Source organism: Gossypium arboreum, chromosome 12 (assembly GCF_025698485.1).
Source record: "Gossypium arboreum isolate Shixiya-1 chromosome 12, ASM2569848v2, whole genome shotgun sequence".
Taxonomy (NCBI): domain Eukaryota; kingdom Viridiplantae; phylum Streptophyta; class Magnoliopsida; order Malvales; family Malvaceae; genus Gossypium; species Gossypium arboreum.
This window is the reverse complement of record NC_069081.1, coordinates 7,275,259-7,289,334: the sequence shown is the minus strand read 5'-3', so window position 1 is coordinate 7,289,334 and position 14,076 is coordinate 7,275,259. Positions and strand designations below refer to the sequence as shown.

At 34.9% G+C, this 14,076-nt stretch overlaps 1 protein-coding gene across 1 annotated transcript; it reads right to left on the bottom strand.

Annotated features, from left to right (window-relative positions):
* Positions 1–335: 335 nt before the first annotated feature.
* On the bottom strand, positions 336–719 carry LOC108477635 (protein MAINTENANCE OF MERISTEMS-like). Its single transcript, XM_017780155.1, has one exon. The coding sequence runs from the start codon at positions 717–719 to the stop codon at positions 336–338; it is 384 nt and encodes a 127-aa protein (XP_017635644.1).
* Between the last annotated feature and the right edge of the window lie 13,357 nt (positions 720–14,076).

The window sequence follows — 14,076 nt, the reverse complement described above, 5'->3', positions numbered from 1 at the left end:
TTTAAATCTACGTAATAATTGTAAAATCTAATATAAAATTACCTCGTTATGAGTGGGAATGTATATGGGTGGTTCACTCGAGGACGTAAAAATGGAAAGCGAAACCGTGCCCATGATTGCAGTAGTGATAGGCAACCTCCGATTTTCGCTTTATTCGGTCGCGTAGCCCTGCACATCTCTCGGTACAGTGTTGCCAACACGGCAGACCCCCAACTAAATTCACCAGCTGCTCTAAAATCAACGAGTTTCAGCAGCCATCTCAGATGTACAAGGTTTCGTGACAAGTCCGGCATCAGATAACCTCCAATTATTTGAAGAATGTATGCTCGAGCATATCAAATTTTTTCTAGTTTGGTAGAATCATCATCCGGCTCCCGAAATGTGTCTCGTAACCAGCCCATCTCGATCCGACCTCCGTTAATATTGTCCAGAATAGCACCCAAAAGCTCGTAGCATACAGCTCCCCAATCAGCAGAATGAACGAACCCAGTGACTGCGTCCCCGTCCACCGGCAATCCTAATTGCAAATGCACGTCTTCCAAAGTGATAGTGCACTCTCCACATGGAAGATGAAATGTGTGCGTCTCGGGTCTCCACCTTTCTATCAACGCACTAATAAGTTTCGGGTCCAACTTGCACCCCCGGCCTATCATCGCCACGTGCCAAAAACTCGCTTCCCGTAGGTAATCCTCTATCAACAGTGATGGAGGACCAGTCATGTTACGGATATAGCATTGCAATATCCGATCTACACACTTTTATAAGAAATAATAAAATAAAAATTATTTGAATTTGCATAAATGACATAAATCTTAAATAATATTTAAATATTAAATTTAACACCTACCATTTGCATTTGTTCAACGGATATGTGTTTATCATCGAAGCGAATTAATTCTCCGGCCATTGCTAACACGATCAATTTTTTTTTATTTTAAAAAATAAATCTAGAAAAAATAAAATTAGAGCTTTTTTGAAAAAAATTAACGAGAGTTTTGAGAGGAATTTAAGAGAAATTTGAGAGATTTGAGAGGAATTTGAGAGAATATTGAAAGATTGAAGATTGAAAGGATTTAAGTGTGAAAAAATGAAAGGGTGGGGGTTTTATAGTTATTTTTAGACCGTTGGGGGGTTACCAACGGTCAAAAAAGTACCGTTACTCTTGTTCAAACACGGGGAAAATGCTTCCTCAAGGAAGCGCTTTGCCTATATGGATAGAAAGCGCGCCCTCAAGGAAGCGTTTCATCGTGAAAAAGCGCTTCCTTGAGAAGCGTTTTCGCTTCTCGACAACGACCGACGTGGGACGCGCTTTTGTAAAACGGCCCATTCCGGTTAATAATTTCGACCTGGCCCATTTCGTAAATTTAAAAAACGGGCTTTTATTGGTAATTTACTCGCTTAGAAATCTTGTGTAGAATAATTATTATTCTACTATTTACTCCTAGCTATTAATATTTTATTTTTATTTTAAATAAATTAAGGATTTTGATGTTCTCTCATTGGATAAATTTTTTAAAATTTTATACTTTTTAAAATGATAGTAATTATAATTGTTTTATTTGGATAAATAATTGTTTTAGAAAATAATTAGGCTATTGGAATTTTACATATTATAAAATAATTATGACGGGAGAATGTGCATGGAATAAAATCAAAAAAGAACTTTGAATAATCACTTGTTTAAGGGTATGTTTAGACAACACAAAGTAATTGAATGAAAAGTATAATTAATTACACTTTTTAAAATCATTTTTTAATACAATTGGCTTGACGATATTTAAGAAAAATGAAATTTTTAATTTTTAAAACACTAAAATTTTTAATTAAGAACATAGGAGTCTCCACTGATCTTTTATGTTAGAAGATGTAGCACCCCAAACCCGGCCCAGAAGTTATGGCCGGATCCGGCATGCCACATAAAAAACGTTAAAAAATTTTCCATTCTAAGTCTAGAAAATCGTACTTGATGTTCAAAAGATTAATTCATTAAGGGTTAAGGTGAATGGAAGTTGTGCACCAGGTAGGAAACCGGAAAAGAGGAGGTGAGTCCATCGGACTACTTAAGTACCATGCTCCTTTCGGATCCAATCCTAGACATGCACACCGCCATTGCCACACCTTAACGTCATGTATATTTTCAGGCAACCAATTTGATTAAGTCCATTTTAGGAAAAAAAAAGATTAATTTTGGAAAACATCTTCATTGCGGAAGCTTTGCTTGTTTTCGTGTTATTTTGAAATCAATTACTGTTTTTGAAAACGCGCCCTAAAACTATCCAATTTCAACAGTTAAAATAAGTATTACCTATCTTAGTAATACATATTAAAACCATCAAAAATAATTAAGCGGCCTTATTACATTTAAAAGCCCAACAACTTCAAACGTAAATAAAAAGATGTCCATTCACGAAGAAAATCAAACTTTCGAGCGGTGGCCACTCCAATTCCTCACACTCCAAGCCCACTATGGTTGGGGATTTCTGTGTGGATGAAAACAAAAGGGTGAGTTTGGGGAAACTCGGTGTGTAAGAAAAACCCATTCAAAGCCCAAGTCAGCTCAAGCCCATTGGGCCTAAGCCCATTCAGTATGCAGTGGTATCTGGGCGAGCCCTTTCATTACATAATAAACCGGGCCTTAGCCCTTATTCAGATAACAAGATGGCCCATAGGCTCATTTCAAAATACATGCAACATCAATAACATATGCAAGCCCATTTGGGAGACTACTCAACCCACCAACCACTACACTCCACCGTACCACCATACACTCCATGTGGGATAGCTCAACCCACCCAAATTTAACACTCACATTGCGGCAAAGATTTCGATTAATCAAGAATTGAGGCAAAGCCTCCAAGACGTGGACAAGCCACTTTCAGTACTTCCTCCGTCAATATCCCGTCCATGCATCGATAATAACAACATGGCATGCAATAAATAACAACAATCAAACATGCATTTAGGTCAATTTAACCTAGGGGTATTTGGTAATTTATCTACTAGGGGTAAACGTAAATTTTCCACTTTTAAAGGTATTTCAGTAATTTATCTATTTTAGGTTTTTCATACATATTCCTACTTTTCATGTACTAACGTAATCACGCATCGAGGGTTCTTCTTGAATTGGGCTGTTGGCCCATTATTCAATTTTGACCAATTAAGCCCAAAAATATCGAGGGCACGTAAATCATGCACTTTGCGGTCCAAATTTTGCAGCTTACCAAAAACATTAATCGATTTACCTTACGAGCATTCGCACACTCGCAAATCTACAAAATACGGTTTTCGCATTTGGCTTTTCGACTTTTGCCGATCCAGACTAAGAAAGAGGGTGTTAGTTACACACTGCTTATGCATGACGATATGTCGATGAGATCCACACACGAACCGCCTACAATTGGATTACTAACACGTTAATCTAACTATTCAAATACAAACTACGATTAACCCCTTACAATATTCGCCAACCACACCTACAGATCATAGTAAGTTTATAAGAAATCAATAAGCAACTCATTAACAAATTTTTGTCAATGTTTACCACATAATCATAATTTCACTGCAAGCTGTCTTCCTGAGTAACAGTCACTAAATTATTTATAACTGGAGCTACGAAACTCCAAATCAAGGTCCGTTAATTTTCCTGAAAATAGACTCATATATCTTCTATCCATAAAATTTTCAGAATTTTGGTTTAGCCAATCAATACCAGATTTTTCTCAAAGTTTCCCATGTTTCACTGTTTGACTAATCTGACCACTCTTCATTACGAATCAAATTTCTCATTGTAAAAAATTCAAAATATGTTCTTGTTTATTTCATTAGAAACTAGACTCAATAAGCTTTAATTACATAATTTATGCAGCTTCTAACTCATCTCCCACAATTTATGGTGATTTTCCAAAGTCACGTTACTGCTGCTGTCCCAAGCAGATTTATTACCAAATCACTCTTTCACACCTAACTTGCATGCTTGTTATTTAAACATGTATATCACCAATCAATCATCACATATCTATGATTTTACTTAAGTATAATCTCCATTTCATCATTTTAAAGCACAACATGTTAGCCGATTTTTCCCCTTAGCATCTAAGGCACATGCATGCTCATTTGTTTGGCTCAACTTCACCTATCTTCCATTTTTCATCAAAAGAACATGAAACAACAACCATTTCCTTCATTTTAATTCATGACTAAATGCTCACAACACAACTAAAACCAAAATATGCTTCAAGAGTTAAGGTAGAATCAAGAAGAACTCATGAACCTCAAAATAGAAGCAAGGTACCAAGAACTTACTTTCAATTTTCCTCCTCCTAATGACCGAATACTCAAGAGCTTTCTCCTCTCCTTTCTCTTCTCTAACTTTCAGCTATGATGAACAAAGATGGACAAAACTTTGTTCTTTTCACCCTTTTCTTTTAATAAAACTTCATATTTCATCCATTTAATTCTTTAATACAAAAGACATGATATTCTTATCATGAAACATTTACCTAACCCATTATCATGAAACATTTACCTAACCCATGATCATGGAACATTTACCTAACCTATTATCATAAAACATTTACTTAACCCATTATCATGGAACATTTACCTAACCTATTATCAATTTGTATCAATTTGTACCATAAATTATGGATATCAAGTGTACATTTTGTCTACAACAACATGATGGTTGGCCACTTCATGAAAAATGGGAGGTTTGTCATGCAAATCCTCCTATTTTGCACTCCTATTTATTTGGCCACTTCAATTTAGCCTATAGCATTTTCAAACATTTTCACATAGGTCCTATTTCATCATTTCACCCCCTTTTTCTTATGGAACAAAAATTAACTAAAATTGCCGGGTTCTATCTTAAGCTTGGGCTTTCTAGAGGCCCACTAACATAATTAAACCTATGCCAACATTCACAGGATTCCCGAAAATTAGGGCGTTACAACTCTACCTTCCTTAAAGAAATTTCGTCCTCGAAATTTACCTAATCCAAACAGATGAGGGTATTGCTGTTGCAACGTCTCTTCTAGCTCCCAAACTCAGAAGTTTCCCCTTCCTTAACTTGTTGAAAACGAGCGACCAAAGACTCATCGTTCAACTATTTTTCCTTAATCTGATCCACCCAGGTTGGCCTCACTTGCAACTCAGCCAACAGACTTCCATCATCATATGACTCAGACGAGCAAACATTGCTCTCGGATCGATCTGACTCTACGACTTAGAGCATCGACTACCACAGAGCCTTGCTTGGGTGATACTCGATCGAGCAGTCATAATCCTTAAGCAACTCAATCCATCTCCTTTGCCTAAGGTTCAGCTCCTTCTGAGTCAACAAATACTTAAGACTCTTATGGTCAGTATATATAATACACCTTTCTCCGTACAAGTAATGTCTCCAAATCTTAAGTGCAAATATCACTGCTGCCAACTCTAAATCATGAGTCAAATAGTTTCCCTCATGAGGTTTAAGCTATCGTGATGCATATGCAACCACCTTACCCTCTTGCATTAACACGCAGCCCAAACCCACGTGTGATGCGTCACTGTACACAGTAAAATCATTCCCAGACTCCAGCTGAATTAACATAAGTGCTTCAGTCAGAACTTTCTTCAACTTCTCAAAAGCTTCCTACTATTTCTTAGTCCATACAAACGATACTCCTTTCCTTATGTGTTTTGTCAGAGGTGCTGCCATCACAGAAAAACCTTCCACAAACCTTCTGTAGTATCCTGCCAGTCCTAGAAAACTCCGTATTTCTGACACTGACCTAGGCGGCTTCCACTCCAAAATCGCTTCAATTTTCTGAGGGTCCACCTTAATCTCTTCGGCAGAGACCACATGTCCTAAGAAGGTTACCTCCCTCAACCAAAATTCACACTTGCTGAACTTCGCAAAGAGTTCATTCTCCCTTAACACTCGCAGCACTATACGGAGATGCTCATCATGTTTCGCTTCAGTTTTAGAATATACCAGGATATCGTCAATAAAGATGACTACGAACTGATCTAAAAATGGTTGGAACACACGATTCATCAGATCCATAAACGCTGCAGGAGCGTTCGTCAGCCCAAATGGCATAACCAGAAACTAGTAATGACCATACCGAGTCCTGAATGCTGTCTTATGGATATCTGCCTCCTTGACCCTTAACTGATGATATCCAGATCGAAGGTCGATCTTGGAAAATACAGAAGCTTCTCTAAGCTGGTCGAACAGATCATCAATCCTTGGCAGTGGATACTTATTCTTAATCGTCAGTTTGTTCAACTGGCAATAATCAATGCACATCCGCATCGTACTATCCTTCTTTTTCACGAATAGCACTGGTGCTCCCCATGAAGACACGCTTGGCCTAATAAAGCCCCTATCCAACAACTCTTGAATTTGAGCATTTAACTCTACTAACTCCTTCGGTGCCATCCTATACGGTGCGATAGACACAGGCACCATTCCAGGCAACAAGTCTATTCCAAACTCAACTTCTCGATTCGGAGGCAATCTTGGAAGCTCCTCCGGAAAAACATCTTGGAACTCCTTTACGGTCCTAACTTTATCCACTGTCAGCCCCTGCTCTTCCGACTGACTTACAAATACCAATTAGGCCTCACAACTTTTCCGAATCCACTTTTCGGCTCTTAATGCCGACACCACATTAGACAAATAATCCCTTCTCTCACCTATCACCATAACCTCCTCATCCTTTGTAGTTCTTAACACCATTCGTTTAGCAGCACAATCTAGAGTCGCCTTATGCTTAACAAGCCAATCCATTCCCAGAATGAGGTCAAACTCTCCGAACGGTAACTCCATCAAATCTCCAGGAAAAACCTTGCCTTGAGTTTCTAAGGGTACATTCCTATACAGTTTGTCTACCCTAACCGAAAGTGACCCAAGGGACTTAGTACAGATACCCCACTCACAATCTCCTCGGAGCAGTCCAAGTTGTCCATAATCTGTTCTGTGGCCTCCAACCAATATTCTGCCACATTCGGGGCTATACTAGACACACCCCTAAAGATCTCCGCTCCGTTGTCCCGGAGTCGTTCAGAAATCGATCCTCGAATTTCGTTGCCCGAACTTGTCCTGGCAACCCTTTCCAGAACACGAAGCATTGCCTGTGACAGGGCATCATCCTCGGCACCGCGGTCATGAGACTCTACTTCTGTTGCCGGTGGTACCAGTGCATCCACCGCAGGCATATGTCCCGAAGACGAAGATCTCGCTCGAGCTCTTCCTCGACCACGTCCACGGCCTCTTCCACGAGTAGCTCTTGTACTCATATCGTATTATCTTCATTACGAATTTTATGCATCAACTAATATTCCAGTGTTTATTACAGATGTTTTATGAATCAGACAGTAGTTCAGAGTTTGTTTTCGCAGAATCGAAGTCTAGCTACAGTTTCAGTCTCTTATCAGATTTTCCTATGGTTTCAGTATCATCCTATCTAGAGTATCCTAATAGGGTTTCAGTATAGACAGATAATTCAGGAAAATATTCAGAAAAGTTCAGAGTAATACTTACAGACTTGAGCCGGAGATTCGGAATGCCAACTTCTAAAGATCTAAATTTTAAAAATCGAGTTTTTCGCATTCTTTATAAAATTTTCGCTTTCGAAAATCTTTGTTTTTGTAAACCCATTCCACAGCCGAGTTGTTGCAACCTAGGCTCTGATACCACTAGATGTAGCACCCCAAACCCGGCCCAAAAGTTATGGCCGGATCCGGCATGCCACATAAAAAACGTTAAAAAATTTTCCATTCTAAGTCCAGAAAATCGTATTTGATGTTCAAAAGATTACTTCATTAAGGGTTAAGGTGAATGGAAGTTGTGCACCGGTAGGAAACCGAAAAGAGGAGGTGAGTCCATCGGACTACTTAAGTACCATGCTCCTTTCGGATCCAATCCTGACATGCACACCGCCATTGCCACACCTTAACGTCATGTATATTTTCAGCAACCAATTTGATTAAGTCCATTTTAGGAAAAAAAGATTAATTTTGGAAAACATCTTCATTGCGGAAGCTTTGCTTGTTTTCGTGTTATTTTGAAATCAATTCTTGTTTTTAAAAGCGCGCCCTAAAACTATCCAATTTTAACAGTTAAAATAAGTATTACCTATCTTAGTAATATATATTAAAACCATCAAAAATAATTAAGCGGCCTTATTACATTTAAAAGCCCAACAACTTCAAACGTAAATAAAAGGATGTCCAGTTCACGGAAGAAAATCAAACTTTGAGCGGGTGGCCACTCAGAATTCCTCACGACTCCAAGCCCACTATGGTTGGGGATTTCTGTGTGGATGAAAATAAAATGGGTGAGTTTGGGGAAACTCGATGTGTAAGAAAAACCCATTCAAAGCCCAAGTCACTCAAGCCCATTGGGCCTAAGCCCATTCAGTGTGATGGTATCGGGCGAGCCCTTTTCAGATTACAATAAATTGGGCCTTAGCCCTTATTCAGATAACAAGATGGCCCATAGGCCCATTTCAAAATACATGCAACATCAATAACATATGCAAGCCCATTTGGGAGACTACTCAACCCACCAACCACTACACTCCACCCATACCACCATACACTCCATGTGGGATAGCTCAACCCACTCATTCAACACTCCACGAAAAGATTGTTGCTCGATTAACGATAGAATTGAGGCAAAGCCTCCAAGACGTGGACAAGCCACTTTCAATACTTCCTCCGTCAATATCCCGGTCCCATGCATCAGATAATAACAACATGGCATGCAATAAATAACAACGATCAAACATGCATTTAGGTCAATTTAACCCTAGGGGTATTTCGGTAATTTATCTACTAGGGGTAAAAGCGTAAATTTTCCACTTTTAAAGGTATTTCAGTAATTTATCTATTTTAGGGTTTTCATACATATTCCTACTTTTCATGTACTAACGTAATCACGCATCGAGGGTTTTACCGAATTGGGCCGTTGGCCCATCATTCTAATTTTGACCAATTAAGCTCAAAATATCGAGGCACGTAAATCATGCACTTTGGTCCAAATTTTGCAGCTTACCAAAAACATTAATCGATTTACCTTACGAGCATTCGCACACTCGCAAATCTACAAAATACCGGTTTTCGACATTTCGGCTTTTCGACTTTTGCCGATCCAGACTAAGAAAGAGGGTGTTAGTTACACACTGTTTGCGACGATATCTTGATGAGATCCACACACGAACCGCCTACAATTGGATTACTAACACGTTAATCTAACTATTCAAATACAAACTACGATAACCCCTTACAATATTCGCCAACCACACCTACAGATCATAGTAAGCTTATAAGAAATCAATAAGCAACTCATTAACAAATTTTTGTCAATGTTTACCACATAATCATAATTTCACTGCAAGTTGTCTTCCTGAGTAACAGTCACTAAATTATTTATAACTGGAGCTACGAAACTCCAAATCAAGGTCCGTTAATTTTCCTGAAAATAGACTCATATATCTTCTATCCATAAAATTTTCAGAATTTTTGGTTTAGCCAATCAATACCAGATTTTTCTCAAAGTTTCCCATGTTTCACTGTTTGACTAATCTGACCACTCTTCATTACGAATCAAATTTCTCATTGTAAAAAATTCAAAATATGTTCTTGTTTATTTCATTAGAAACTAGACTCAATAAGCTTTAATTAAATAATTTATGCAGCTTCTAACTCATCTCCCACAATTTATGGTGATTTTCCAAAGTCACGTTACTGCTGCTGTCCCAAGCAGATTTATTACCAAATCACTCTTTCACACCTAACTTGCATGCTTGTTATTTAAACATGTATATCACCAATCAATCATCACATATCTATGATTTTACTTAAGTATAATCTCCATTTCATCATTTTAAAGCACAACATGTTAGCGATTTTTCCCTTAGCATCTAAGGCACATGCATGCTCATTTGTTTGGCTCAACTTCACCTATCTTCCATTTTTCATCAAAAGAACATGAAACAACAACCATTTCCTTCATTTTAATTCATGACTAAATGCTCACAACACAACTAAAACCAAAATATGCTTCAAGAGTTAAGGTAGAATCAAGAAGAACTCATGAACCTCAAAATAGAAGCAAGGTACCAAGAACTTACCTTCAAATTTCCTCCTCCTAATGACCGAATACTCAAGAGCTTTCTCCTCTCCTTTCTCTTCTCTAACTTTCAGCTATGATGAACAAAGATGGACAAAACTTTGTTCTTTTCACCCCTTTTTCTTTTAATAAAACTTCATATTTCATCCATTTAATTCTTTAATACAAAAGACATGATATTCTTATCATGAAACATTTACCTAACCCATTATCATGAAACATTTACCTAACCCATTATCATGGAACATTTACCTAACCTATTATCATAAAACATTTACCTAACCCATTATCATGGAACATTTACCTAACCTATTATCAATTTGTATCAATTTGTACCATAAATTATGGATATCAAGTGTACATTTTGTCTACAACAACATGATGGTTGGCCACTTCATGAAAAATGGGAGGTTTGTCATGCAAATCCTCCTATTTTGCACTCCTATTTATTTGGCCACTTCAATTTAGCCTATAGCATTTTCAAACATTTTCACATAGGTCCTATTTCATCATTTCACCCCCTTTTTCTTATGGAACAAAAATTAACTAAAATTGCCGGGTTCTATCTTAAGCTTGGGCTTTCTAGAGGCCCACTAACATAATTAAACCTATGCCAACATTCACAGGATTCCCGAAAATTGGGGCGTTACAGAAGTGATCGGTCACCTATAACTTACCTTTTAAAAAGATAATTTTTTTTCTACATGAAAATTCAAAAAATAAAAATTGGTCTTAAGAGTCGGTAACACATGAAGAAGATTTTAGTACCCTTGTGACGCCCAAAAATCGATACCTTTGCTAATTACATGTTTTTAAATTACGAGAATTATGAATTTAAATTTAGTATTTAAATATGATTCCCTAAAAAAAGGATATGCATTAATTTTATTATTTGAGTGAACTTACTTTTAAGAAGAGAAAATTTTAAAAATATTATGAATATCTTATTAAGTGGATGTCCATCAAGATTAAGATAAGATTTTATATACTTTAAATTATAATAGTCATTAGAAGTAAAGTTCTATTACATTTATACTTCTCATGTATATAAATATAGATTTTGGAGAAGTATTCTATATAATTTCGATTGATCAATAAAATACGCTCTCTCTTTTGGTCTATTATTTTCTTTGTTCTTTACTTTCTGTCTTTATTTTATTTTATAACATATTATCAATACGATTCTCTTTTATTTTATAATATGGTCACTCCAAATCTGATGCTCAAGTTGTTGTCGATTGCCTTCTAGAACTATTGCAATTTCAATCTTTAATTGAGGCCTGCGCACTATAGGTAATCATTATCCAAAGAAATTTATATAATGCTTACGTGGGTGATGACGATGATGTTAAAGATCTTCAGGTATATTTTACTATGATTTATTTATTATGTCATGTTTATTGTAATTGGATACTAATCATAACAAAATGAATAGATAGATTCTGATTTGCAATCCACGTATATTTACGATGGTGAACATAGAGAAACTAAAATATATAATCATGGATCGCTAAAAGTGGGAATATAGTAATGAATAAGAGAACAATAAGAGTTCTCAAGATAACTCTTTAAAGGGTAAAGATAACTTATGTTATCAATGTTAGGCCATATATGTCGCGTGTGCCCAAATATTTTGTTTCGTTAATATTCTTTGACGAAGGATATGATAATGTAGTAATGTATTATATCATTATAAGTAGAAAATATTTATCCTATTTGGTACTTAGATCCTATTTGGTACTTAGGGGTGAGCAAAATCCGATTCGATTCGAAAAACTTAATAGAAAATTCAAATTTTGAATTAAATAGTTCGAGTTATTTGAGTTAATTAAGTTATTCGGATCAACTCAAATCAAAATTTAAGTTTTTTGGTTTAACTCGAATCTGAATTACACAATTCGAGTTATCCAAAAATTTGAATAAGAAAAGGCAAAATTACGTTGCTTTGATAAATTTTTACTCATTAAGTTAAAAGGCAAAATCATTTTATTGTTTATGTTGTTAAATAATCTTATACTTCGTCTACTAGTTAAATAATCAGTCTATGCAAACGTAACATTGAGTATAAATAATAGGATTATTAACTAGACTCAACTTGACTCGAAAATTTTTTACTCGATTCGATTCGATTAAAAAAAATCAAATTGAGTTCGGTTGCTAAAATAGGATTCGTCAACTCGACTAACTCGAAATTTTTTGATCGATTCGACTCAACTCGATCAAATACTCACCCCTATTGGTATTGGAACGAACAAATATTATTCAAATATTTGATAGTACAAAATTAGTTGAAAGCTTCAAAAAAGCTAATATGTCAATATCTAAAAAAACACAAAATTTGTGATGTAAATTAGTTTTAAAATATATTCATTATAATTGATATCATATTGTGAATGAAGAAAAGGTTATATTTCATATAAATCACTATTGCTATAAATATCTATTTTGAAAGGACGAAAAAAAAAAGGAGGATTAAGTTATTGATTACTCTTGTTATTAAATTGAATTGACTATGACTATCTTTGTGATATTCTTTTGTCATCATCTCCATTAAGGGATTAAAAGTAAAATATCTGACTATGAAAGATATACTTATGAGCAATAGAATATGATAATTCTATCTAAAGCTCGTTATTATTAGATGTCCTTGAAGTTGCAAGTTTTTTTTTTTAAAACTGTTAGTATAACTCTGTGGTATTTAGAATAAGTTCTCAATTAAAATTACGAGGAAAAATATTACTAATAAGAACTTGCAAGAGAGAAAACTTATGTATGAAAAGTTGTTAGTTATGTACCTGTTGTACACTTGGAAAATAAGATTCATTCTCAAAGTTTATTATTAATAGATTTTGATTGGTTCAAAGTGTACTAGTGGAGTTTAATTTACTTACTTCAAAATCGTCAAGACTCAACGTAGAAAAAAAGGGTACATCTTTAAATATTAAATTAACTTAATATATGGTTTAAATATTTGAGATGGTTTTCTTTTTAAGTTTTGATTACATGAGTTATATATTATTTTAAGCATCTCATTTTATCATGAAAATAAATATTAATTGATTTATTTATGTTGCTATAGTAGGTTTTATAAATAAATAATATATTTTTTAAAACATATCTAGTATTCAAATTTGTGTTAATAAACAAATGAATTTTATGGTTATTCAGATTTAATTTAGTTCAAAGAATTGTTAAAGGTAGTAGTTCATACGTTTTATATTATTCCATGTGTTAATTATTTAGAGAAATGACACGAGCAATTGTAAATAAAAAGTTCTATGAGTATGAATGGTTGAATTTTGAATTAAATTTCATGCATGTTTATGATGATGATGATGGTTATGAAAGAAAAATTTGTTAGTTATTCATTTATGTCGTATTTTTATGTTTGTGATGCGACTTTTATTGATATATTTAATTTAGGCTTGTTTCCATATATGACCTAGTCAATTATTATTGGTAGTTAATTGATTATGAAAAACTCTTATTAAAGGGCTTTAAAAGTATTTGAATTGATCTCATATCTCATTATGGCTAAACAAAATAACGAGTTATTTGTTCCACTAATTCTACTCCATTCCCCAAAGTGAATTTAGCAATACATTACAATTATGAAAATTTAACTTATTGTCATTATTGATAAATAGATAACAAGAAGATTGATGATTCAAAATGTATTCAAATGTTTATTCTTAGTACAGAATGTTCAATGATTTATATTAATTTATCATTCCTTGAAGCAAAGCGATATCTATATAATTTTATTGGATAGAAATATGAAATATGCTTACATTATTGTTCGAATTTCTATTTGCACATTCCTTGAAGTGAATGTCTGCAATAAATATAATAAATTTTATAATCATTTATTTTTATATTTGAAGATTTTGGCATATTCCTCAAGCAAATATTACAAATAATTGTTTGAAAATTATATTTATTTTGTTGACTTA

Excerpts from the sequence above, each read along its gene's own strand:
- LOC108477635 (XM_017780155.1), bottom strand. The coding sequence starts at position 719 with ATGACTGGTCCTCCATCACTGTTGATAGAGGATTACCTACGGGAAGCG.